Here is a 23365-nt window from a genome sequence, read left to right as displayed (position 1 = left end):
AATGATCAGGAGTGAAGGACGAGAGTCTGAGAGAGGAAGGGAGAGAACATCTGATAAATATGTTTGTTTATCTGATGAAAATGTTACACTGTGCTTGAACAATATTTACTAAAGATTCTTCATTCTCCCCAAAAATATGGACAGAAGGAGCATGAGACTAGGGCATAGAGATTGTGTTTGTAGCTCAAGGGGATTTAATGTGTGAGCGTACGTTTACAGTACATCTGTGTGTGGGTGTGTGCGTATGTGTGATTTATTTTAATGACTTCCCTATAACTATTATTGTTGTAATAATTTCTATAGAGCATCTTAATGCACAGCCTGCGAATGCAATCCTCCCCAGGGTACACCGCAGCCCATCCATAGCATGATGTTATGGAAAAAATATTCCTACCCAGATCAATAGATGAATAGAGAGAGGACTCCACATCTCACTCGGCATTACCATGGCAACCCATCAGAGAATCTGATGCCCTTAGCGAGTCTTGAGTGTGCAGTGAACTTTTGCTCAGGATGGATTTAATTTGTTCCTGTTTCTCTGGCTGTCTCAGGTTCTCACAACATGGAGACTCTATCTCCTGGTTGCCAAGGTTCCAACAAAGGTAGCGCACATGATCCGTATGTACAGTATTTACCACATACCATGCACATAATTATCAGCATGTTAACAAATAGGTGCAAAATGTGGCGTTCATTGCAGATAGAGGTGACATTTAACTTCTTGGAGATCCGAGCCATGAACAGTCACCCAGAGCATCAGGTGAGTAACATAATGCCAGGTGAACTGAGGTTTTGAATGGCCATGTTCGTGCATTGTCCCTGTGGCCTCTTCATTACAACTGATTAGTTGTCTAAACAAATTTATTATGGAGTGTCAATCATCTCAACATCTGAGTAATTATTTGAAATCAGTTAATCTCAATATTTGGCATAATGGAGATATGAGGATCTTCATTCCTGTAAGTAGAGCTACTGTAACCATATATTTCCTGCAGTTAACTGTCAGTTATCCATTTCAAACTTCAGCACTATGCCATCAAAATCACTGTGGTGCCTGTATCACTCAACAGTCATTGAAACTATGCTGTTTCTGTGCAGGTCGTCATAGACACGGACAAGTCCACTTATTCCTTGTGGCTACAGTCACGTGACCACCTCAGTCATGTGGTCAGCCATGTTAACTTTGCCCTGTCCAGAATATTTAACAACTCTGTGTTTGCGTAAGTGTCCATTCTCAGACAGCACAGACTCCTTTACCAGACAGTGTTGAAACCCAGACAAATAAGTAATGTTAGCTAATTTGTCCCTTCTAACTTAAACCTCCTTTTGTCCTCTCTCTCTCTTTCAGTCCCTCCATCTGTCATTCAGACAGTGAACTTTCTGAGGGAAGCAGGAAGTACTCCCCCAGCTCAGAGACGTCTATGGAAACCCAGAGGGCCTGTGGTAAGAGACTCACAGGCAGGAAGGCAGGCATACAAAGACAGACACACAGCATAAGCAGGCATGTGCACAGATAGGGCTCTACCTGTGCAGAGCACATGCCCCTTTGCCTTTCCAGTCTCCAAAGTGCCCTTTTGGGTGGTGGTATAATTTCCCCCAAAATTATAATTTTCTAATAAATATTTTGTCATTGTTGTTCGGCAGTCATCGCGTGCGCCTGGTTGTGCCTGTTTACCAGTCTGCCCTGTACGGAGATTGTGCGCACCTGGTATCCAAACATGCATGGCTTGAGAGATGCGGTCACTGGTCATGTGTGTGTTCGTGTGTGTGTGGCTAGCTACCTTTTTTAAATATCAACAGTACTGCCACTGTAGCATAACATTTGATTAACACTTGATTCAGCCTACATCATCATCACTATTCAGTCTGGTTGGCTGATACGCTCAGCAGAGAGAGGCAGAAAGACAGGAGCGACTGCATCATCGCCCTCTGACTGAACTCCATCCCTCCTTCAGTCAGGTTATGCACGTGTGTCAGGGCAGCAGCAACGCAGGTAGTCTAGACTCTAGCTAACCACCATATACAAAAATATCCACACAAGCCGCTAGCTAGCCGTACATTATGAGTTAGGCGATTATGAATATTATATTATGAACTTATTATTTGATTCGAGCATTGAAGATAAATCACAGTCAGTCAAATAAATCGAGCTAGCTAAATGATCAGTTGAAAGCCCACCCTCTTTTCCAGATGTCAATCACGAGGCACTGTATTTAGCTTGCTTATGTGTGATGATGACTGAGTGTGTTGTTGCAGAAATAAATAGGTCCATGGTCAACAATGTTATACATTTCGAGATATGAATTGTGAAGAGGTGCGGGCATTTTGAGCACATGCCCCTTGAAAGGTCTCTTCACGTACCTCTGCATATGAGACAGATTCAGGAAGATGATAGACAGTCATAGGAAATTGTTGAGTAATTTGATTAAGAGACAAATGGATAGAGAAACCCACTGCACTACATACAGTGTATAGCACATTTACAGTTGACATTTTAGTTATTTAGCAGACACTCTTATCCAGAGCAACGCACAGTTAGTAGATTCATCTTAAGATAGCTGGGTTCACAACTATATTTTTACACAGACATTGTAGAGTAATTGCACTGCTTGTTGTCTCTCTCTTCCCTTCTTTCTTTTCCCTCTTTCCCTCTCTGAAATAACCAAGTGCTATTTAAACACTCACCATCCGCTATTTTTCTTCCTCACTGTCTGTCTCAGGAGGGTTTTCGGAGACCTACGCTGCCCTGTGTGACTATAATGGAATCAGCTGCAAGGAGGAAGTGCAGTGGGTAAGCGCAATGGGAGTGGGCCGGTTGTGTGTGAGTGCACAGGAGAGTTATATACAACACTGTACTTTCAATTGAGGGGGTCATATACTATAGCAAGTGGACTCATGGGTAATCTTGTTCCTAGGATGTGGACACTATCTATCACTCCCAAGACAACAGGGAGTTTAATCTAGTGGACTTCAGCCACCTGGAAAGCAGGTGAGAGAAGGGGAGAGGGAAAGAAAGACAGAAAGAAAGAAAGAGGGCATAACTCTATCAAGTTGATGCTGCTGTAGCCTTAATAAATCCAGTTGCTAAATATACATTAAGGGTATTATGAAATGTAGCTGTTTCAGTGCAGTAATTGTTGTGTGTTTATGACAGGGACTTGGCAGTTATTGTGGCATCAATGGCGTACAATACCTGGTTCACCAAACTATACTGTAAGGACATACGCATAGTAAGTATCCTTCTGTCTGTCTCTCCTTGTGCTTTAAATGGTAATTGATATTATTCAGAAGTTATTATGCGTGCAATGAAATTAGATCATTTCTAATTTCAGGGGTCAGAGGTCACTGAGCAGGTTCTGCACACCCTCAGTAAGTCCTCCAGTCTGGAAGAAATCACTCTGGAGAATGCTGGGCTCAAATCGTGAGTTTTCCCTTGCTTCACACTTCTCACCCATACTTAAAAAAATAATAAGAATTGTGTTAGAACCTTAAACTAAAAAGTGTTTGTGTGTGTCATTGTGTCTATGTCCAAATGTGTGTACTGTATATTGTGTATGTTGCAGTGACTTTCCTCAGAAGCTGTCAGTTGCGCTCTCAGAGAATCCTGCTTCTGTCATCCACTCTCTGAATCTGGCCCACAACACACTGGACAACCAAGGTACCAAGCAGATGCCTAACTTCCTGTTTGACTTCCACACTAGTTTGACTTCCACATTATGTTTGTTTTAGTGACATCTCTCCTCCTCTGGTGTAGGTGTGGCTAACCTCATCCAGCAAGTGTGTCGCCTCAGCAAAGGACTGCGTCTCCTCAACCTCTCCAAGACCTTCATCAACTCCAAAGGTTTAGACTGCTTCACCTCTCCATCCTTCCATCGCTCAATCTCTCCATCTCTCTACTTTCCACACCTGGAGAGAAGGCCCCACCCCCCTGTCCTACTCCATGTTGCATAAGCATCCTCCTCTACATCTCAGTGTCCCCTGACGTTAATACAAGGCAGTAATTCAGCAAGCAGGGACAGTCAGCTGGAGAATCAGTTAATGAACACCTCCAACTGTGTTTGGGTTTGACGAAGCAGCAATAGCTGATGGAACATGCCACTAAGCTATGCATGCATGCTACTTTTCTAGTTGAGGTGATATAAACCTCTGTACCTCCTGTAATTCCCCCACCAACATCTCTGTGTGTTAACGTAATGTTTTGTCTACTCTACAAAGCTTCAAGAGTCATGATATGCCCCCACGGTAACCATCCTTCAGGCAGAATGCTCTGTGTTACTCCCCCACTTTTTAAATATTTTGAATTGGAATACTGAATATTGAATATTGAATTATACTTCACACAGTTACGGATGAGAATCACATGACAAAAAATATTCTGAAACTGGATTTTTTTGTTGTGTAAACTGTGTACATTTGCATTAGCTAGCTGAATGCATCTCTCATGGCTTCCCCCTCCCTCTCTCTGTGTGTCTCAGGTGTGGTGTCTCTGTCTCAGGCTCTGTGCTCCAGTGATGAGTATTCTAACTCTCTGCTGCACCTGGACCTGAGCAAGAACCCTGGGTTCCTGTCTGGGGAGGATGCCTCGGTTAGAAAACACACACACATACACTTATACATACACTCATACTCTGTAAACAAACCAACAGTATAGTAAATGCACTGCTGATGGCTTATGAGTCAGTTTCTCAGTTAACCATCTTTTCTCTCTCTTTCTTTAGAATCTGTGCCTGTTCCTGTCCCAGCCTAATTGTCTGGTCCATTTGGACCTGTCTGGCACTGACTGTTCTGTTGACTCAGTGAGAATCTAGTGTCTCTGAGAATTTGATTGCACACTTATAGAATTAAGCATTTTAAAGAGTTTATCTGCAACTTCTGTCTTTTTCTTCCTCTATAATCCCCAACCGCTGTCTTTTTCTCTCTCCCACTAAACTGCACAACACAACTCTCGCTTCTCTCACGTAGCTATTTGGGGCTCTGCTGAGGGGTTGTTGTGCCGATCTCTCCTACTTGAATCTCTCCAGAAATACCTTCTCCCATAGGTTAGTCACATCCTTGAGATGAACTATTTATTTGGTGTGATGTGGCCGCAAAACGCTTTGTGGCTCGGCGTGAGGATGGAAGGCTAATTTTTAGCAAGGGATCTTTTTTTTCTTAAAATCTTCAGGCTTGATCTTTCGCTCTCTTTTACTTTTCACTCTTATCTGTCTTATCTCTGTCGTTCTCTTCAATGTGAAATCAAAAATATGCTTTGTGGGAATCACTGGAACATTGTGTTCCTTTCTGTAGTTGTGTCTGTGGTTTTAAACTTCTAGAGCTGTCTGCATAGATAAGACTCATGAATATGAAGCAGAGCTATTTATCATCTGACCCCACTTGCTCCCTCCTCTTTGACCAGCTCCATTGTCTCTGTCTCATTCCATCTGAATACGCTCTCCACTTCATACCAGTCTCTTATTTACCCAGACTATCAACAATTTACCACTCACCTTCTATCACTTTTCCCTCCCACTCCATCTCTACTTCTTCCTCTCCTCTCTCATTCATCTCACTCTGACCTCGCTCCTCTCCCAGGAAAGTGAAGGAGACCCTGCCGTTGTTCCGTCAGTTCTTCAGCTCGGCCTTCAGTCTCACCCATGTCAGCCTGGCCTCTATGAAGCTGCCCCCTGAGGCCCTGAGGTCAGTTCCCCTATTCTCCCCTGGTCTCTCTCTCACACCTGCATCTCACTAGAGTGACTGGGGCCAGGCTAGCTGGTCACCATGACAAATGACACTARGTTAAAGGGTGTGAATTTCCAGAAAGAGAAAGAAGCTAAAAGTTCTTTGTTGTTAACACCTTTTCCCCTTATGTTTATTTGTCCCTCTCTTTTTCTTTAGGTCTCTCTTCATCGGTCTGACCACAAACCCTCACATCAATGACCTACACCTGGACATTAGTGGCTGTGAGGTACAAGTCTGTCACTCTGTACACAACATTCAATTCCTGCTGGCCTTTATATAATTGACCATGTCTATCTCTCTGGCATTCATTGCTTATGTTTCCAATAAGGACTTACTGAGCAGTAGCTATAGATGAAAACTATGTCAAGGTCTCCTGTTATTGTGCTTTGAATGTCCTCCTCCTCTCACACATGCTCTCTGTCCTGTCTTTCTGTCTTTCTGTCTTTCTGTCTTTCTGTCTGTCTGTCTGTCTGTCTGTCTGTCTGTCTGTCTGTCTGTCTGTCTGTCTGTCTGTCTGTCTGTCTGTCTGTCTGTCTGTCTGTCTGTCTGTCGTGTCTCAGCTGAAATCTGCAGGAGCTTCTGTGATCCAGGAGCTGTTCCCTAGGCTCTCCTCCATCGCCACTCTGGACATCTCAGACAACGGTGAGCAGAATGACAGACTGCACCACTATGGCACAGTGTGATACTCTGCACCACTGTGGTAGCCTGCACCACTCAAGCTAGTTTTGTGTGAGGGGGTTGTCTGTTTGAGCTTGTTTTGTATGAGGGGATGGTGTGTGCTTGATGTAGTTGTGTTTACAGGGCTGGATGCAGACCTTCTCTCAGTTCTACCAGCTCTCTCCAGACACACCTCCCTAAAGCACCTGTATCTGGGCAAGAACTTCAACATCAAGAGCAGGTACAGTACTACAGAGGCACTCTGTCTGTGTGTGTGTGTGCGTCAGTTTGCATCAGAGCTTGATTTTCCTCAGGCAGACTGGGATGATTACGATAGCAGCAGGAAATGACTAGTGCCAGAGCTCCTGCTGAGTGTAGCCTGAACTGCCTCTCTCCCCATGGATCTATGTACAGGGTGCTGGATGAAATCCTACACAAGCTGGTCCAACTCATACAGGAGGAGGAGTGTGTGAGTGAGAATGCGTCACAATTCACACATCATTCACACATTACACACAATTGAATATTCACTGAATATTCACTGATTGTACGGAAACACATTGTGAAATACTGATATTCTCCACACACACTCCACATGTATTGTACATGGTATTCTCTCATACGTACATACTCTTTATTTTCTACAGTATAGTGTTTCCCTTCGAGTACCTTGCATTCAGAAAGTATTCAGACCCTTTGACTTTTTCCACCTTTGGTTAGGATACATCCTTAGTCTACATTTTATTTTATTTTATTCCTCATCAATCTACACACATTACCCCATAATGACAAAGCAAAACAGTTTTTTTGAATTATTCTTCTAAGTTATTTAATTTTTTTGGGGGGGGGGGAAATATCACATTTACTTAAGTATTCAGACCCTTTACTCAGTACTCTGTTGAAGCATCTTTGGCAGCGATTACAGCCGTGAGGCTTCTTGGGTATGAAGCTACAAGCTTAGCACACCTGAGTTCTCCCATTCTTCTCTGTAGATCGTCTCAAGCTCTGTCAGGTTGGATGGGGAGCGTCACAGCTATTTTCAGGTCTCTTCAGAGTTGTTGGATCGGGTTCAAGTCCGGGGTCTGGCTGGGCCACTCAAGAACATTCAGAGACTTGTRCCGAAGCCACTRCTSCTTTGTCTTGACTGTGTGCTTAGGGTCGCTGACCTGTTAGACTCTGGCGAAGTTTCACCTTCCGAGGTCCTGAGCGCTCTGGAGCAGATTTTCATCAAGGATCTCTCTGTACTTTGCTCTGTTCATCTTTGCCTCGATCCTGACTAGTCTCCCAGTCCCTGCCGCCTAAAYACAGCCCCACAGCATGATGCTGCCACCACCATGCTTCACTGTAGGGATGGTGCCAGGTTACCTCCAGACGTGACGCTTGGCATTCAGGCCAAAGAGTTCAATCTTGGTTTCATCAGACCAGAGAATCTTGTTTCTCATGGTCTGAGAGTCTTTAGGTGCCTTTTGGCAAACTCCAAGCGGGCTGTCATGTGCCTTTTACTGAGGAGTGGCTTCTGTCTGGCCTCTCTATACCATAATGGCCTGATTGGTGGAGTGCTGCAATGATGGTTGTCCTTCTGGAAGGTTCTCCCATCTCCACAGAGGAACTCTGGAGCTCTGTCAGAGTGACCACCGTGTTCTTAGTTACCTCCCTGACCAAGGCCCTTCTCCCCCGATTGCTCAGTTTGGCCGGGCGGCCAGCTCTATGAAGAGTATTGGTGGTTCCAAACTTCTTCCATTTAAGAATGATGGAGGCCACTGTGTTCTTGGGGACCTTCAATGCTGCAGACATTTTTTTTATACTCTTCCCAGATTATGTGWTTGACGTAATCCTGTCTCGYAGCTCTATGGACAATTCCTTCGACCTCATGGCTTGGTTTTTGCTCTGACATGCACTGTCAACTGTGGAACCTTATATAGACAGGTGTGTGCCTTTCCAAATCATGTCRAATCAATTGAATTTARCACAGGTGGACTCCAATGAAGTTGTAGAAACATCTCAAGGATGATCAATGTAAACAGGATGCACCTGAGATCAATTTCGAGTKTCATAGCAAAGGGTCTGAAAACTTATGTAAAMAAGGAATTTCAGTTTTTTATTTTTTATTAATTTGTATATCACTCCATGGACCTCTTACTGTGGGCTGTAACATATTGTGCCCTCTGAATTATTTCRTTTCTGTACAAAACTGACACATCACTCTATTACAAATGCTAAATTCCTCAGTTCCTCCTCAGCACTGCTGCCACCTGTTCCTAGCTGTATTTAACCATCTCTCTCCACTGTCATCTCCTTCTCCTTTATTTTTCTGTCATCTGTTCTGTCCTACCCTTTTCTTCTGCTTTACCTCTCCACTGCTCTCCACCCTATCCCATCTCCCTCCATCCTCACCCTCTCGCTCCCCTCTTCCCTGTCCCTCCCCAGGCCCTCCAGTCCCTCTCACTGGCTGACTCGCGGCTGCGTTCTCGGGGTACAGTGCTGGTAAACGCTCTGGGCAGCAACACCTGTCTGCGAAAGGTGGACCTGAGTGGGAACAGCCTGGAGGACATTGGAGCCAAGATGCTGAGCAAAGCCCTACAGATCAACACCACACTCAGGCAAGAGACAGAGACAGGGAGGGAAAGAGATAGAAGGTATGGTTGTGTTTGACACTGGTTCTCCCCTGTCCTGACAGGAGTGACTTGGTTGGATGGTTGTGGTTGTGTTTGACACTGGTTCTCCCCTGTCCTGACAGGAGTGACTTGGTTGGATGGTTGTGGTTGTGTTTGACACTGGTTATCCCCTGTCCTGACAGGAGTGACTTGTGCGATGTTGTGGTTGTGTTTGGACACTGGTTTCCCCTTTCTGACAGGAGTGACTTGGTTGGATGGTTGTGGTTGTGTTTGACACTGGTTCTCCCCTGTTCTGACAGGAAGTAACTTGGTTGGATGGTTGTGGTTGTGTTTGACACTGGTTATCCCCGTCCTGACAGGAGTGTGACGTGGGATCGTAACAACACCTCAGCTACAGGATTCCTGGATGTGGCTCGAGCCCTTGAACAGTGAGACTGTTTGTGCTTCCACAACACACACACACACACACACACACACACACACACACACACACACACACACACACACACACACACACACACACACACACACACCACACACACCACAACACACACACACACACACACACTTCTAAGCAAGACATTTGATTTAAATAGGATCCGAGAGACATTGGGGTACCTGAAGTTCTGTCTAATTTACATTCACTGTTGTTCTGAGTATTTTCAGAATTAGCTGGCTAATATATAAACTCAGGTACACAGGAACCAAACCTAGCTTACTTTACACACACAGGACTAAACACGTACTTGTGAGGCTCAGCCAGAGAGCTTTGACTTCCCCTTAATCAGGCTGCAATAATCAAAGCATTACTCATCCTATCACAGTGCCATAGTCCAGCATAATGTGYGGGAATTCTGGGAGTTCTGTCCACTGGGGATATTAAGGCTTGGGTCTCTAACTGTTTTTCTGCAGCTCTTTTTCTATTTCCTTCCTTTCTGTCTCCTTTCTAACTCAAACCCCTTCTCTTTCTTTTAACTCTGCCGGTGGGTTTTCTCTCAGTAACTTCACCTTGCAGTACATGCCCCTCCCCCTCAGTGACATCAGCCAGGCGTACCGTAGTACCTCGGAGAGGACAGAGCAGGCACTGACCAAGGTGGGCTTCTGATGCTACCCGAGTTCATCTGCACCCATCTCAATTCCTCCCTCCATTCCTCTGTTAACCATCCTCTCATCTAATCTGCTTTGTCCTTTCCTCCCCTGCTTCTTTTCTCTACAGGGGATCTAGCATCACCAACCCTTTCCTACTTTTTCCATTTCAAATTACACTGCTTCATTGAGATTACCACACATGACCATATTGCCAGTGTGAGTGAATGGTTTTTTATCTGTGGTCATCAGATCCAGCGTGCTCTGCTGCGGAACAACCAGACTCAGCGCTTCTCTCAGAGACAGGCTCTACGGCTGCACCAGGGCCTGGTCACCAGCACTGCTGAACAGGTACATACAGCATATGTATATTATTCATGTGTGTGTGARTGAGAGAGAGTGAGTTGAGCCATCACGAGAGCAATATGTGTGTATTGTAAACCTGTATGTCTTTTACTGATGTTCCTCCTGCTTGTCTGTTCTCTGTTTCCCAGGTGATGGAGCGTCTGAGTGTGTGTGTGCAGCAGCAGGTGTGTGTGCTGCGTGGAGTAGGGGAGATGGAGGAGATTCAAGCTGCTAAACAGGTGCTGAAGGAGGCCAGAAACTCCCGTGCGGTGAGTGTGTGTACATGCCTGAATCATTTCTCTAACATCTGGAGCGTAGGTGAGTTTAAAGTGTTAATTGTATGTCTTTGTGTATTCATATGACCCCCCAACCGTCTCTCTCAATTCAAATTCAATTTCAATTTAAGGGCTTTATTGGTATGGGAAACATATGTTTACATTGCCAAAGCAAGTGAAATAGATAATAACAAAATTGAAATAAACTATAAGAAATGAACAGTAAACATTACACAAAAGTTCCATGAGAATAAAGACATTTCAAAAGACATATTATGTCTATATACAATGTTGTAATGATGTGCAAATAGTTAAAGTACAAAAGGGAAATTAAATATAGGTTGTATTTACAATGGTGTTTGTTCTTCACTGGTTTATCTCTCGCCCTTTTTATGTATTTTTTTTCTCTCACTCTCTCTCAGCTGTACCCCTCTCTCTGTGAGCTAGCTCATGTGCTGTCAGTAGACGGGCCAGTCAGACAGAGACTGGACCAACTGGCAGGGGAACTGACCAAAGCAGCTGACAAGGAACTACAGGTATACTGCTCAATACTGTACATCACTCATTCAACATCATCTGTTTACTTACTCCTTCACCATTTCTTAATCAAACATAGACATAGTTGTTTATTTGTTTGTTTAATTGGTCGTTTGATTGACTGATTGACAGGTGATTGTTGATTCCATGGTGTCTCTCTGTCGTGAGTTGTGCCCGCTGTCCTCCTCTGCAGCGGAGAGATTAAGTCCTCCGCTCTCGTCTGTCTCGGAGCGCGTCTCCATCCCTCGCTCCGCCATCCGCACAGCCTTGATGGAGAGAGCAGCACAGGACATTCACCGAGCGCTGGAGTAAGGGGGAGGGAGGGAGAGGGGGAGCTGAGGGAGGAAGATAAGCAATGCAGCCTTCTTTGTTCAATTGAATCAGTGTGGGTATCTGTGAACTTATTCTACCATACTCTCTTCTCCCTCCTCTCTGCCCTGCCCTCCCTCTCCCTTTCCTCCCCACACTTTTTGTCTCTCTCCCCCTCTCTCAGGGAGGTGAAGCTCTCAGTGGTCTCCTATCTCACCAACTCCATTGTGGATCAGATCTTGCAGGAGCTCTACGCCACTCACAAGACTCTGGTATAGACACGCTGCCATCTGTCTGTGTRTCTGTCTATCTATATGGGCTTGTCACCTTTTGCTTACAATTATTGGTAAAGATTTACTTGAAAGGGGTATACAGGCATTCATAACACCATTACACTTATGCAGTATCATTCATAGAAACATTCACAACACCTTTATTAAACCAGTCAGAACACATTTATGAGAGTTGCAGTATTATTCATAACAAACTTCATAATACATTTATTGAAGTGTATTGTCTGATCCCTGTCCCAGACGCGTCGGGTGTCCCAGGTGAAGCGCTGGGAGGTAACATGTGACGGAGGAACAGGTCTGAGGTCACACAGACACAGAGACTCTCTGGACCTCACAGATGATGAGATGGGCACCAGTATAGTGAGCATTGTGTGTTGGGATTGTCTGCTTAGGTTGTGTGTATGGTATGTGTGAGCGTATGTGTTCTGTGATTGTCTGTTTGGGATGTGTTTGTTTGTTTTTGCTTCTACGTCTTTCTCTGCCTTCTCTAGGACACAATTGCCATTAAGAAGCATAGCTCTAGAACTAGACGTATTCGACCTGTCTCTACCAGGCTGAGTGAGTATGTCTCCGTACCACTATCTCTCTATCCTTCTCTTCCTACCTGCTCTCTTTTAGACGTCATTAGTGACTGTCTGTTTTCCTCTCCCTTTCTCCTTTCCTCTCCTTCCCTCTCTCCTTTCCTCTCCCTCTCCCTCTCTCTCCTTTCCTCTCTCTCTGAGAGAGCCATTTATGGCTGATGTGCATGCCAGCCTAAGCCCATTCCTGCATCAACATACAGTGCATTCAGATAGTATTCAGATGCCTTGACTTATTCCACATTGTTTTACGTTAGTCTTATTCTAAAATTGATTTTAAAATGCTTTCCCTCAATCTACATACAATATCCCGTAATGACAAAGTGAAAACAGGTTTTTAGAAATTTTGGCAAATGTATTGAAATGTATAAAAAGATCCTCTCAATCTCTGTCAGGTTGGATGGGGAGCGTCACTGCACAGCTATTTTCAGGTCTCTCCAGAGATGTTAGATCGGGTTCAAGTCCGGGSTCTGGCTGGGCCACTCAAGGACATTCAGAGACTTTGTCCCGAATCCGCTTCTGCYTTGTCTTTGCTGTGTGATTGTCCTGTTGGAAGGTGAACCTTCGCCCCAGTCTGAGGTCCTGAGCGCTCTAGAGCAGGTTTTCATCAAGGATCTCATACTTTCGTTCATCTTTCCCTCGATCCTGACTAATCTCCCAGTCCCTGCCGATGGAAAAACATCCCCACAGCATGATGCAGCCACCACCATGCTTCACCGTAGGGATGGTGCCAGGTTTCCTCCAGACATGACGCTTGGCATTCAGGCCAAAGTGTTCAATCTTGCTTTCATCAGACCAAAGAATCATGTTTCTCAAGATCTGAGACTCTTTTAGGTGCCTTTTGGCAAACTCCAAGCAGGCTGTCATGTGCCGTTAACTCAGGAGTGGCCTCCGTCTGGCCACTACCATAAAGGCCTGATTGGTGGAGTGCTGCAGAGATGGTTGTCCTTCTGGAAGGTTCTCCCATCTCCACAGAGGAACTCTGGAGCTCTGTCAGAGTGACTACCGGGWTCTTGGTCAGGGAGTTGACTAAGAACCAAGGCCCTTCTCCCCCGATTGCTCAGTTTGGCCAGGCAGCCAGCTCTAGGAAGAGTCTTGGTGGTTCCAAACTTCTTCCATTTAAGAATGATGGAGGCCACTGTGTTCTTGGAGACCTTCAATGCTGCAGAAATGCTCTGTTACCTTTCCCAGATCTGTGCCTCAACACAATCCTGTCTCGGAGCTATACGGACAATTCCTTCAACTTCATGGTTTGGTTTTTGCTCTGATATGCACTGTCAACTGTGGGATCTTATATAGACAGGTGTGTGCCTTTCCAAATCATGTCCAATCAATTGAAATTACCACAGGTGGACTCCAAGTTGTAGAAACATCTCAAGGATGATCAATGGAAACAGGATGCACCTGAGCTCTATTCTGAGTATCAAAGCAAAGGGTCTGAATTCTTATGTAAAATAAGGTATTTCTGTATTTTTAATTTTTAATACATTTGCAAACATTCTAAAAACCTGTTTTCACTTTGTCATTATGGGGTATTGGGTGTAGATTGAGGATATATATATWTTTTTAATCCATTTTAGAGTAAGGCTGTAACATAACAAAATGTGGAAAAAGTGAACTGGCCTGAATACTTTCCAAATACACTGAATTTGAGTGCAGTTGCTAATTGTTGTAGTTTTTAAACAGTATGTCTTTGAAGCACCGTTGACAGCGCCACATGACTCCTATGGGAACTTCTAGCCCCTCGCCACTTCCTTCTCCATTTATCTCGTCATCTTTTCATCTTTTTTCTCTCTCTTTCAGGCCAGTGTGATGACTCCAGCTCCTCCCCACCCCCCTCTGCGTCCTCTTCTTTCTCGGCCTTCTCTCGCTCTACGTCCTGGGAGGGGCTGCCTGAGCTCCCTACCCAAGGTGCACCTCTCCATCATGTGACGCGGGTTAGGCCGAGGCCCCCACGGAGGCACCGAGCAGGACATGCCCCCTCTGACACAGTAAGAGGAAGCTGACCTCAGCATCTCACCCCATATGGAGTATATAATGTTGCTACTGAACTGCTCAGAATGTTTGTAATACTTGCCTGTGAATATGGAAATACAGGATCTATAATAACTTATATGTGAACTTTAAAAACTCTGAGTAACATAGAGATACTTGCATATTAATAACACAGGAWACAGATGTTATTAGCATAGATAATYACAACTAAAAAMATAKTATTCCATTATGATACATGCATCATTTATAACTTGTGGCCATATTAATGCATTACTTAATTAAAACCAGATTATGAATATTGATACAGGTTTCTAACTCTCTGCTGTTCATATGTGTTCTGTGTGTGTGTGCTGTGTGTGTGTTGTGTGGTGTTGTGTTGTGTGTGTGGTGTGTGTGTGTGTGTGTGTGTGTGTGTTGTGTGTGTGTGTGTGTGTGTGTGTGTGTGTGTGTGTGGTGTGTGTGTGTGTGTGTGTTTTGTGTGTGTGTGTGTGTGTGTGCTCATGCGCATATTCTATTCCATTAGAGCAGTGGTTCCCAAACTGTTTATAGTCCGTACCCCTTCAAACATCCAACCTCCAGCTGCGTACCCCCTCTAGCACCAGGGTCAGCACACTTTATTAAACATAAGAATGAGTGTGAGTTTTGTCACAACCCGGCTCGTGGAATGACAAAGAGCTCTTATAGAACCAGGTCGTGGCAATTTCCTGTATACCAAATGAGGAGAGTTACAAACTTCATCTTTAATAATGTGTGAGCTTTACTATAGCCCTTTGACTCTCAGATCAATTCAGTTCTATAATGAATTCTGAGGATCCCTATAAAAATACCAAGATATTTTATAGCCAGAGTACACCACCCTAGTCGACATGACAAACCACAGATAATAGAACCTTCACAAAGGGCCTTTTACTTGAGAAAGGAGTATCCCTTAGCCAGATTGCATTCACTATAAATTATCGCTCAGTTTGGTCTCTAAAACGAGGTTCTAATCTCGTTCCTGGTACTTCATAGTACAAAAACATTACCTCACTATCTGGAATGCTCTTTAGGTTTTATTGGCCAAAGACATCGTAATCCCTCTGTCAGTGCTATCTTATAGGAGGCCATCCTCAGTGAACACTGAACACACAATAGTCGACAGATTCTCTCTGTCAATAAAACAACCATTCTAATCCAATACAAAGATTTAATATAATTTTACAAGCACTATAACATAATCTCGCAATTTTTCACGACACAGGCACAAATAATAATATAAAAATAGTCATTATTTTGGTTCTTTATTTAACCATCTTACAAATAAAACCTTATTTGTTAATTGAAAATGTGACTAACTCACCACAGGTTAATGAGAAGGGTGTGTTTGAAAGGATGCACATAGTGGGGCAAAAAGTATTTAGTCAGCCACCAATTGTGCAAGTTCTCCCACTTAAAAAGATGAGAGAGGCCTGTAATTTTCATCATAGGTACACTTCAACTATGACAGACAAATTAGAAAAAAACAGAAAATCACATTGTAGGATTTTTAATGAATTTATTAGCAAATTATGGTGGAAAATAAGTATTTGGTCACCTAAACAAGCAAGATTTATGGCTCTCACAGACCTGTAACTTCTTCTTTAAGAGGCTCCTCTGTCCTCCACTCGTTACTGTATTAATGGCACCTGTTTGAACTTGTTATCAGTATAAAAGACCCTGTCCACAACCTCAAACAGTCACACTCCAAACTCCACTATGGCAAGACCAAAGAGCTGTCAAAGGACATCAGAAACAAAATTGTAGACCTGCACCAGGCTGGGAAGACTGAATCTGCAATAGGTAAGCAGCTTGGTTTGAAGAAACCATGTTGGGCACATTATTAGGAAATGGAAGACATACAAGACCACTGATAATCTCCCACAATCTGGGGCTCCACGCAAGATCTCACCCCGTGGGGTCAAAATGATCACAAGAACGGTGAGCAAAAATCCAGAACCACAAATCCCAGAACTGTCCGCCGCATTGTCGCACCCCTATTACCAGCCCTGTTCAACCTCTCCTTCGTATCATCTGAGATCCCCAAGGATTGAAAGCTGCCGCGGTCATTCCCCTCTTCAAAGGGGAGACACCCTGGACCCAAACTGTTACAACCTATATCCATCCTGCCCTGCTATCTAAGGTCTTCGAAAGCCAAGTCACAACAGAATCACTGACCATCTCGAATCCCACCGTACCTTCTCCGCTGTGCAATCCGGTTTCCGAGCCGGTCACGGGTGCACCTCAGCCACGCTCAAAGTCTAAACGACTCATAACGCCATCGATAAAAGACATTACTGTGCAGCCTCTTCATCGACCTGGCCAATCACCATATCTTATCGGCAGACTCAGTAGCCTCGGTTTTCTATGACTGCCTTGCCTGGTTCACCAACTACTTTGCAGACAGAGTTCAGTGTGTCAAATCGGAGGCATGTTGTCCGTCCTCTGGCAGTCTCTATGGGGTACCACAGGGTTCCTCTCGCCGACTCTTTTCTCTATACATCAATGATGTTGCTCTTGCTGCGGGCGATTCCCTGATCCACCTCTACGCAGACGACACCATTCTTTATACTTCCGGCCCTTCCTTGGCACATGTGCTATCTAACCTCCAAACGAGCTTCAATGCCATACACACTCCTCCGTGGCCTCCAACTGTCTTAACGCTAGTAAAACCAAATGCATGCTTTTCAACCGTTCACTGCTGCCCGCCCACGCGACTAGCATCACCACCCTGACGGTTCCCCTAGAATATGGACATCTATAAGTACCTAGGTGTCTGGCCTAGACTGCAAACTCTCCTTTCAGACTCATATCAAACATCTCCAATCCAAAATCAAATCAAGAATCGGCTTTCTATTCCGCAACAAAGCCTCCTTCACTCACGCGCAAACTTACCCTAGTAAAACTGACTATTCTACGATCCTCGACTTCGCGATGTCATCTACAAAAATAGCTTCCAACACTCTACTCAGCAAACTGGATGCAGTTTATCACAGTGCCATTCGTTTTGTTACTAAAGCACCTTATACGACCCACCACTGCGACCTGTTATGCCCTAGTCGGCTGCCCTCGCTACATGTTCGTCGTCAGACACTGTCCAGTCATCTCAAGGCTATCTAGGTAAAGTGCCGCTTATCTCAGTTCACTGGTCACGATGGCTTACCCACCCGCAGCACGCGCTCCAGCAGGTGTATCTCACTGATCATCCCTAAAGCTTAAACTCATTTGGACGCCTTTCCTTCCATTCTCTGCTGCCTGCGACTGGAACGAATTGCAAAATCTCTGAAGTTGGAGACTTTTATCTCCCTCAAAACTTTAAAAATCTGCTATCGAGCAGCTAACCGATCGCTGCAGCTGATACTAGTCCATCTGTAACTACCCACCATTTACCTACCTCACCCCCATACATGCTTTATTATTTACTTTTCTGCTCTTTTGACACCAGTATCTCTTCTTGCATAATGATCATCTGATGATTTATCACTCCAGTGTAATCTGCTAATTGTAATTATTCGATTATTGCTCCTCATGCCTTTTGCAACACTTGTATATAGATTCTCTTTTTTCTACCATGTTATTGCTTGTTTATTGTTTACTCCATGTGTAACTCTGTGTTGTCTGTCTACACTGCTATGCTTTATCTTGGCCAAGGTCGCAGTTGCAAATGAGAACTCTTTCTCAACTAGCCTCCTGGTTAAATAAAGGTGAAATACAAAAAATAAATAAAAACACGGGGGACCTAGTGAATGACCTGCAGTGAGCTGGACCAAAGTAACAAAGACCATCAGTAACACACTACGCCGCCAGGGACTCAAATCCTGCAGTGCAGACGTGTCCCCCTGCTTAAGCCAGTACATGTCCAGGCCCGTCTGAAGTTTGCTAGAGAGCATTTGGATATCCAGAAGAAGATTGGAGAATGTCATATGGTCAGATGAAACCAAAATATAACTTTTTGGTAAAACTCAACTCGGTGTTTGGAGGACAAAGAATGCATCCAAAGAACACCATACCTACTGTGAAGCATGGGGTGGAAACATCATGCTTTGGGGCTGTTTTTTCGCAAAGGGACCAGGACGACTGATCCGTGTAAAGGAAAGAATGAAGGGTCATGTATCGTGAGATTTGAGTGAAAACCTCCTTCCATCAGCAAGGGCATTGAAGATGAAACGTGGCTGGTTTTCAGCATGACAATGCTCCCAAACACACCGCCCGGGCAACAAGGAGGTGCTTCGTAAGAAGCATTTCAAGGTCCTGGGGTGGCCTAGCCAGTCTCCAGATCTCAACCCCATAGAAAATCTTGGGAGGGTTGAAAGTCCGTGTTGCCCAGCAACAGCCCCCAAACATCACTCTCTAGAGGAGATCTGCATGTAGGAATGGGCCAAAATACCAGCAACAGTGTGTGAAAACCTTGTGAAGACTTACAGAAAACGTTTGACCTCTGTCATTGCCAACAAAGGGTATATAACAAAGTATTGAGAAACTTTTGTTATTGACCATACTTATTTTCCACCATAATTTGAAAATAAATTCATAAAAAATCCTACAATGTGAATTTCTTGGATTTTTTTCTCATTCTGTCTGTCATAGTTGAAGTGTACCTATGATGAGAACTTGCACAATTGGTGGCTGACTAAATACTTTTTTGCCCCACTGTAACTCTGCAATGTTAGGTTGTATTGGAGAGGTCTCAGTCTTAAACAATTTTCCACACAGTCTGTGCGTGTATTAAGTTTTCATGCGACTGAGGGCCGAGAATCCACTCTCACATAGGTGTGTGGTTGCAAAGGGCACTCAGTGTCTTAACACCTCGATTTTCTACGGCAGGATACGCTGAGCGCAGCCCTATCCAGAAATCTGACAGTGGCTTTCTGATTTTAATTAAATTTTCACATAACTGCTTGTGCAATTTTGATGGCTCTCTTGTTCAGATATTGGTAAGTGGACTGGAGGCAGGGCATGAAAGGGCTAACGAATCCAGTTGTTTGTGTAATCCGCTTTTGGGAAAGTACCTGCGTAATTGCGCACCCAACTCACTCAGGTGCTTCGCTATATCACATTTGACATTGTCCGTAAGCTTGAGTTAATTGCACACAAAAAATCATACAATGATGGAAAGACCTGTGTTTGTCCTTGTAATGCAGACAGAGAAGAGCTCCAACTTCTTAATCATAGCCTCAATTTTGTCCCGCACATTGAATATAGTTGCGGAGAGTCCCTGTAATCCTAGATTCAGATCATTCATGCGAGAAAGAACATCACCCAGATAGGCCAGTCGTGTGAGAATACTCGTCATCATGCAAGCGGTCAGACAAGTAAAACTATGGTCAGTAAAAACTTTAGCTTGTGTCTCAATTTTTTTTTTTTTTACTTGTCATACTTTTGCCCGTTGATAACCACGCCAGTTCTATGTTGTAAAGCATTACATAGTCACTGCCCAAATCATTGCATAGTGCAGAAAATACACGAGAGTTCAGGGGCCTTGCTTTAACAAAGTTAACCATTTTCACTGTAGTGTCCAAAACGTCTTTCAAGCTGTCAGGCATTCCCTTGGCATCAAGAGCCTCCCGGTGGATGCTGCAGTGTACCCAAGTGGTGTCGGGAGCAACTGCTTGGACGCGCGTTACCACTCCACTATATCTCCCTGTCATGGCTTTTGCGCCATCAGTACAGATACCAACATGAGCAGCAGCTACGTTTGGCTACATACGGACCGTTAGTGGAATTCCCACGAGAGAGTAATGGTTAATGTGATTGGATGTTAATTATTTGACTAGCCTACCTGTATATGACATTGTGTTGTTATTTCGCTGAACACTAGATGGTTTAATTACATTTTTGGCAGTGAAACGAGGCTACTCAGGCGAGAGAAAAAAAACTCTCCCAAATGTTTAGCCTCGTTGGAAAATATAAATGGACTGTTTGAAAATGTGAAGAAAAAATTGTTCAACAAAATGTACCCCAGTTTGGGAATACCTGCATTAGAGCAATTATTCCTGTAATTAACATAATGATAATACAAAAACTTTTAATTMAATGAATTTATGACTCATGCTTAATTCCCACTGTATAGCATATTCCCAAATACTGGGGCCTCCCAGCTCCCGGCAGTGGCAGCATGCTGCTCTATTTTCAGGATGATTTGGATTGTGTCCAGGGTTGTCTATACTAAGTGAATTACTCCAATTGGGTTAAGTCATCTCTCCAAAGCTCTGTAGTATAATCCATTTGTATTATTACCAACAGAACACTTTAAAAATTWAACCGTACCKCCCCCCCAAAAAAGTWCTTTGATGTTTAAAAAGGCTTCTGAAGTTTAATGTCCACTTTTCAATTTCAGACTTGATTTTCCCTTACATAAAATGTATCAACCCCTACAAAAATGTCCATTAATTATAATCCACCTAATAATTAACATTTCATGTTGCTGCAAGAAAAATGTCTGCTGTGAGAAACTGGTGAAATTAAGATCCTACATCTATCTGTATGGTCAATCTAAAATATGGGTGTTTTTCTCTGTCCCCAGCAAAATGGAGCTGTCACCCCTATTGATCATGGACTCCCAGATTTCTACACCAAGAGAGTGCTCCCTGATAGGTAGATCTCCCCCTCTCACTTTCTCTCTCTTTCTCCTACACACCTCTCTCTCTCTCTCTCTCTCTCTCTCTCTCTCTCTCTCTCTCTCTCTCTCTCTCTCAATGACTAAAGGCAATTGGAGTGAATAGCACACCATATGCATGATCTAAATTACATGAATCCCCCAAAGAAACTACAACCTAAGTCATTTAGCATAGGCTCTACTTTCCATCAGTCCATTGACTGCTTTCAGGAGAAGGACTTTACAGTAGGTGAGCTCTGCCTTTAGTAATAGTTTTAGAGAGTATCCTCTCCGCCTGTCACAGGCTGGCAGAGTAATGCTTGTCCATGCTAAAGTACACCCACACAACAGATCATCTTGTTAAGTTTATGCTTTTAGTATTATTACATTTACTGTTAAACATATTTCTAAAGTAATGCACTCTGGATAAAGCATTGTGTGCCAGGAGTGGTATCCTAGCAACATCCCTTGCTGCTGGGAAGTGTTATTAAGTTTCAGTGAGGCAGCAGCCCAGAGAAACATGCACTCTTTTTTGGCTGTCCCCATAAACCTTTTTGGTTCCAGGCAGAACCCTTTTGGGTTTCATGTTGAACCATATGTAGAAAGGGCTCTACATGGAATCCAAAAGCTTTCTACCTGGAACCAAAAGGGTTCTACCTGGAACCAAAAAGGCTTCTTCAAATGTTTATCCTATGGGGACAGCTGAAGAACCCTTTTAGATTCTAGATGGCACCTTTTTTCTAAGAGTGTTTGGGGGTCTGATGATAGAGAGAATAATAAAAAGTGCAGGTGCTGACTAGGGACAAACMGAACAGATATGTATCTTAAAAAATATAGACAAACTGTATTTTTACAGCATAGCTATGGTCAGTTTGTCTCTCATAACATCTGCTTTTTGTCTTTACCCTTTCTCTTTTTCCTGTTTCGCTCCCCTCATCTCTCTTTACCCTCTCCATCTCTCTTTCCCTACATCAGTCAGTTGTCCTCTCTCCATAAAGCCCACTCCCTCAGACGAAAGAAGAGACGCAATATGCTGGCCATCTTTGGTTTCCGTAGGAACCGCAACTCAACYCTCTCCAATCAGGGGCCAGATTCTGGCGGAGACGGATGTGGGGAAGAGTGTCGCACTGTCACCATGGCACCCACAGGGTTTGTGAATCCTCATTATCATACATACACACTCTCCCATGTAGTATGATATATGCAGCTGCAATCTGCACAGTATGATATACAGTTGAAGTCGGAAGTTTACATACACTTAGGTTGGAGTCATTAAAACTCATTTTTCAACCATTCCACAAATTTCTTGTTAACAAACTATAGTTTTGGCAAGTCGGTTAGGACATCTACTTTSTGCATGACACAAGTAATTTTACCAACAATTGTTTACAGAAAGATTATTTCACTTATAATTCACTGTATCGCAATTCCAGTGGGTCAGAAGTTTACATACACAAAGTTGACTGTGCCTATAAACAGCTTGGAAAATTCCAGAAAATAAACCCAGCCCATGAAAAGAAAGGCCAAAAGGGAACTACGGGTTTGGGTTCAACGTGGAAGCATGGGGGACGAACGATTCAACAACTTTTTGGAGAAGATGTTCACTATATGGTCCTGATCGAAAAACCAAAAAGATAGAATGTTAGTGGCCCAGGTAATGGACCATGTGTTGCATGTTATGGAGGCGGGAAAAAGGGGGGACTTGGCAAAGCCGAAGATAGGGCACAGCCATCCACCAGCACCCGAGTGGGAAGCACGAGTACCTGGTAGAGCAGCACATCATTTAGTGCGGTGGTGGCTTTGGGCTGCAGGAGGGACGTGGTGCAACTTCATTCACAAAAGTAGATGGCATCATGAGGGAGGAAAATGATGTGGATATATGGAAGCAGACATCCTCAAGAACAGTCAGTCAGGAGGAAGTTAAGAGTACTTGGTCTACAAATGGACAATGCTGTACTCATTTTCCTCAAGGCAATTAGACATTCCATATGTTGTTGGGTAGTTCGGATACAGGTGTATGATATTTATAGGACAGTACAAAAAGTCAAGGTATATTGGGGAGTGGGCCATCAACAAAGCCCCTGACTCAATGGGCCCTAGGTATAAGAATGTTTGTGGGCAGTGTGGAGCTGAATAGAAGGGTCTAGTTCAATGATGTAGTTTGTGTGTATGCGTGCGAGCAAGAGGCCTACAAAACGCTGGATGGGCAGTTACAACCCAGTCAGGCAAGGCTCATGTAGCCAGGGGCAATGGGACCTAATTCACCCCAAACTTTTAGGTGGAGTAAGCCTTAGATGTAGAAGGCTAACCCGTTAGGTCGAGAACGTTTGAACCAACAGTGGGTAAC

General features: G+C 43.9%; 1 protein-coding gene across 1 annotated transcript in view; it reads left to right on the top strand.

The window, feature by feature from the left end:
- Positions 1–23365, top strand: part of LOC111976146 (capping protein, Arp2/3 and myosin-I linker protein 3-like) — a 36596-nt gene that overhangs the window by 4883 nt on the left and 8348 nt on the right. Inside the window, exons 3-33 of the mRNA XM_024004905.2 lie at positions 552–602; positions 701–760; positions 1099–1220; positions 1349–1443; positions 2721–2791; positions 2916–2989; positions 3155–3230; positions 3333–3421; positions 3564–3658; positions 3755–3841; positions 4476–4585; positions 4719–4796; positions 4963–5039; positions 5572–5676; positions 5875–5944; positions 6279–6360; positions 6520–6616; positions 6790–6844; positions 8803–8975; positions 9350–9418; positions 9990–10083; positions 10329–10427; positions 10571–10690; positions 11119–11232; positions 11366–11541; positions 11727–11814; positions 12076–12195; positions 12327–12393; positions 14217–14404; positions 20947–21017; positions 21994–22167. Coding sequence (XP_023860673.1) covers positions 552–602; positions 701–760; positions 1099–1220; positions 1349–1443; positions 2721–2791; positions 2916–2989; positions 3155–3230; positions 3333–3421; positions 3564–3658; positions 3755–3841; positions 4476–4585; positions 4719–4796; positions 4963–5039; positions 5572–5676; positions 5875–5944; positions 6279–6360; positions 6520–6616; positions 6790–6844; positions 8803–8975; positions 9350–9418; positions 9990–10083; positions 10329–10427; positions 10571–10690; positions 11119–11232; positions 11366–11541; positions 11727–11814; positions 12076–12195; positions 12327–12393; positions 14217–14404; positions 20947–21017; positions 21994–22167 — 3047 coding nt within the window. The remainder of the gene's footprint in view (positions 1–551; positions 603–700; positions 761–1098; positions 1221–1348; positions 1444–2720; positions 2792–2915; positions 2990–3154; positions 3231–3332; positions 3422–3563; positions 3659–3754; positions 3842–4475; positions 4586–4718; positions 4797–4962; positions 5040–5571; positions 5677–5874; positions 5945–6278; positions 6361–6519; positions 6617–6789; positions 6845–8802; positions 8976–9349; positions 9419–9989; positions 10084–10328; positions 10428–10570; positions 10691–11118; positions 11233–11365; positions 11542–11726; positions 11815–12075; positions 12196–12326; positions 12394–14216; positions 14405–20946; positions 21018–21993; positions 22168–23365) is intronic.

The sequence above is a fragment of the Salvelinus sp. IW2-2015 genome, linkage group LG16 (assembly GCF_002910315.2).
Source record: "Salvelinus sp. IW2-2015 linkage group LG16, ASM291031v2, whole genome shotgun sequence".
NCBI classification, from domain to species: Eukaryota; Metazoa; Chordata; class Actinopteri; order Salmoniformes; family Salmonidae; genus Salvelinus; species Salvelinus sp. IW2-2015.
Note: the sequence above shows the minus strand (reverse complement) of the source record. Positions and strands in the feature narration are given on the sequence as shown.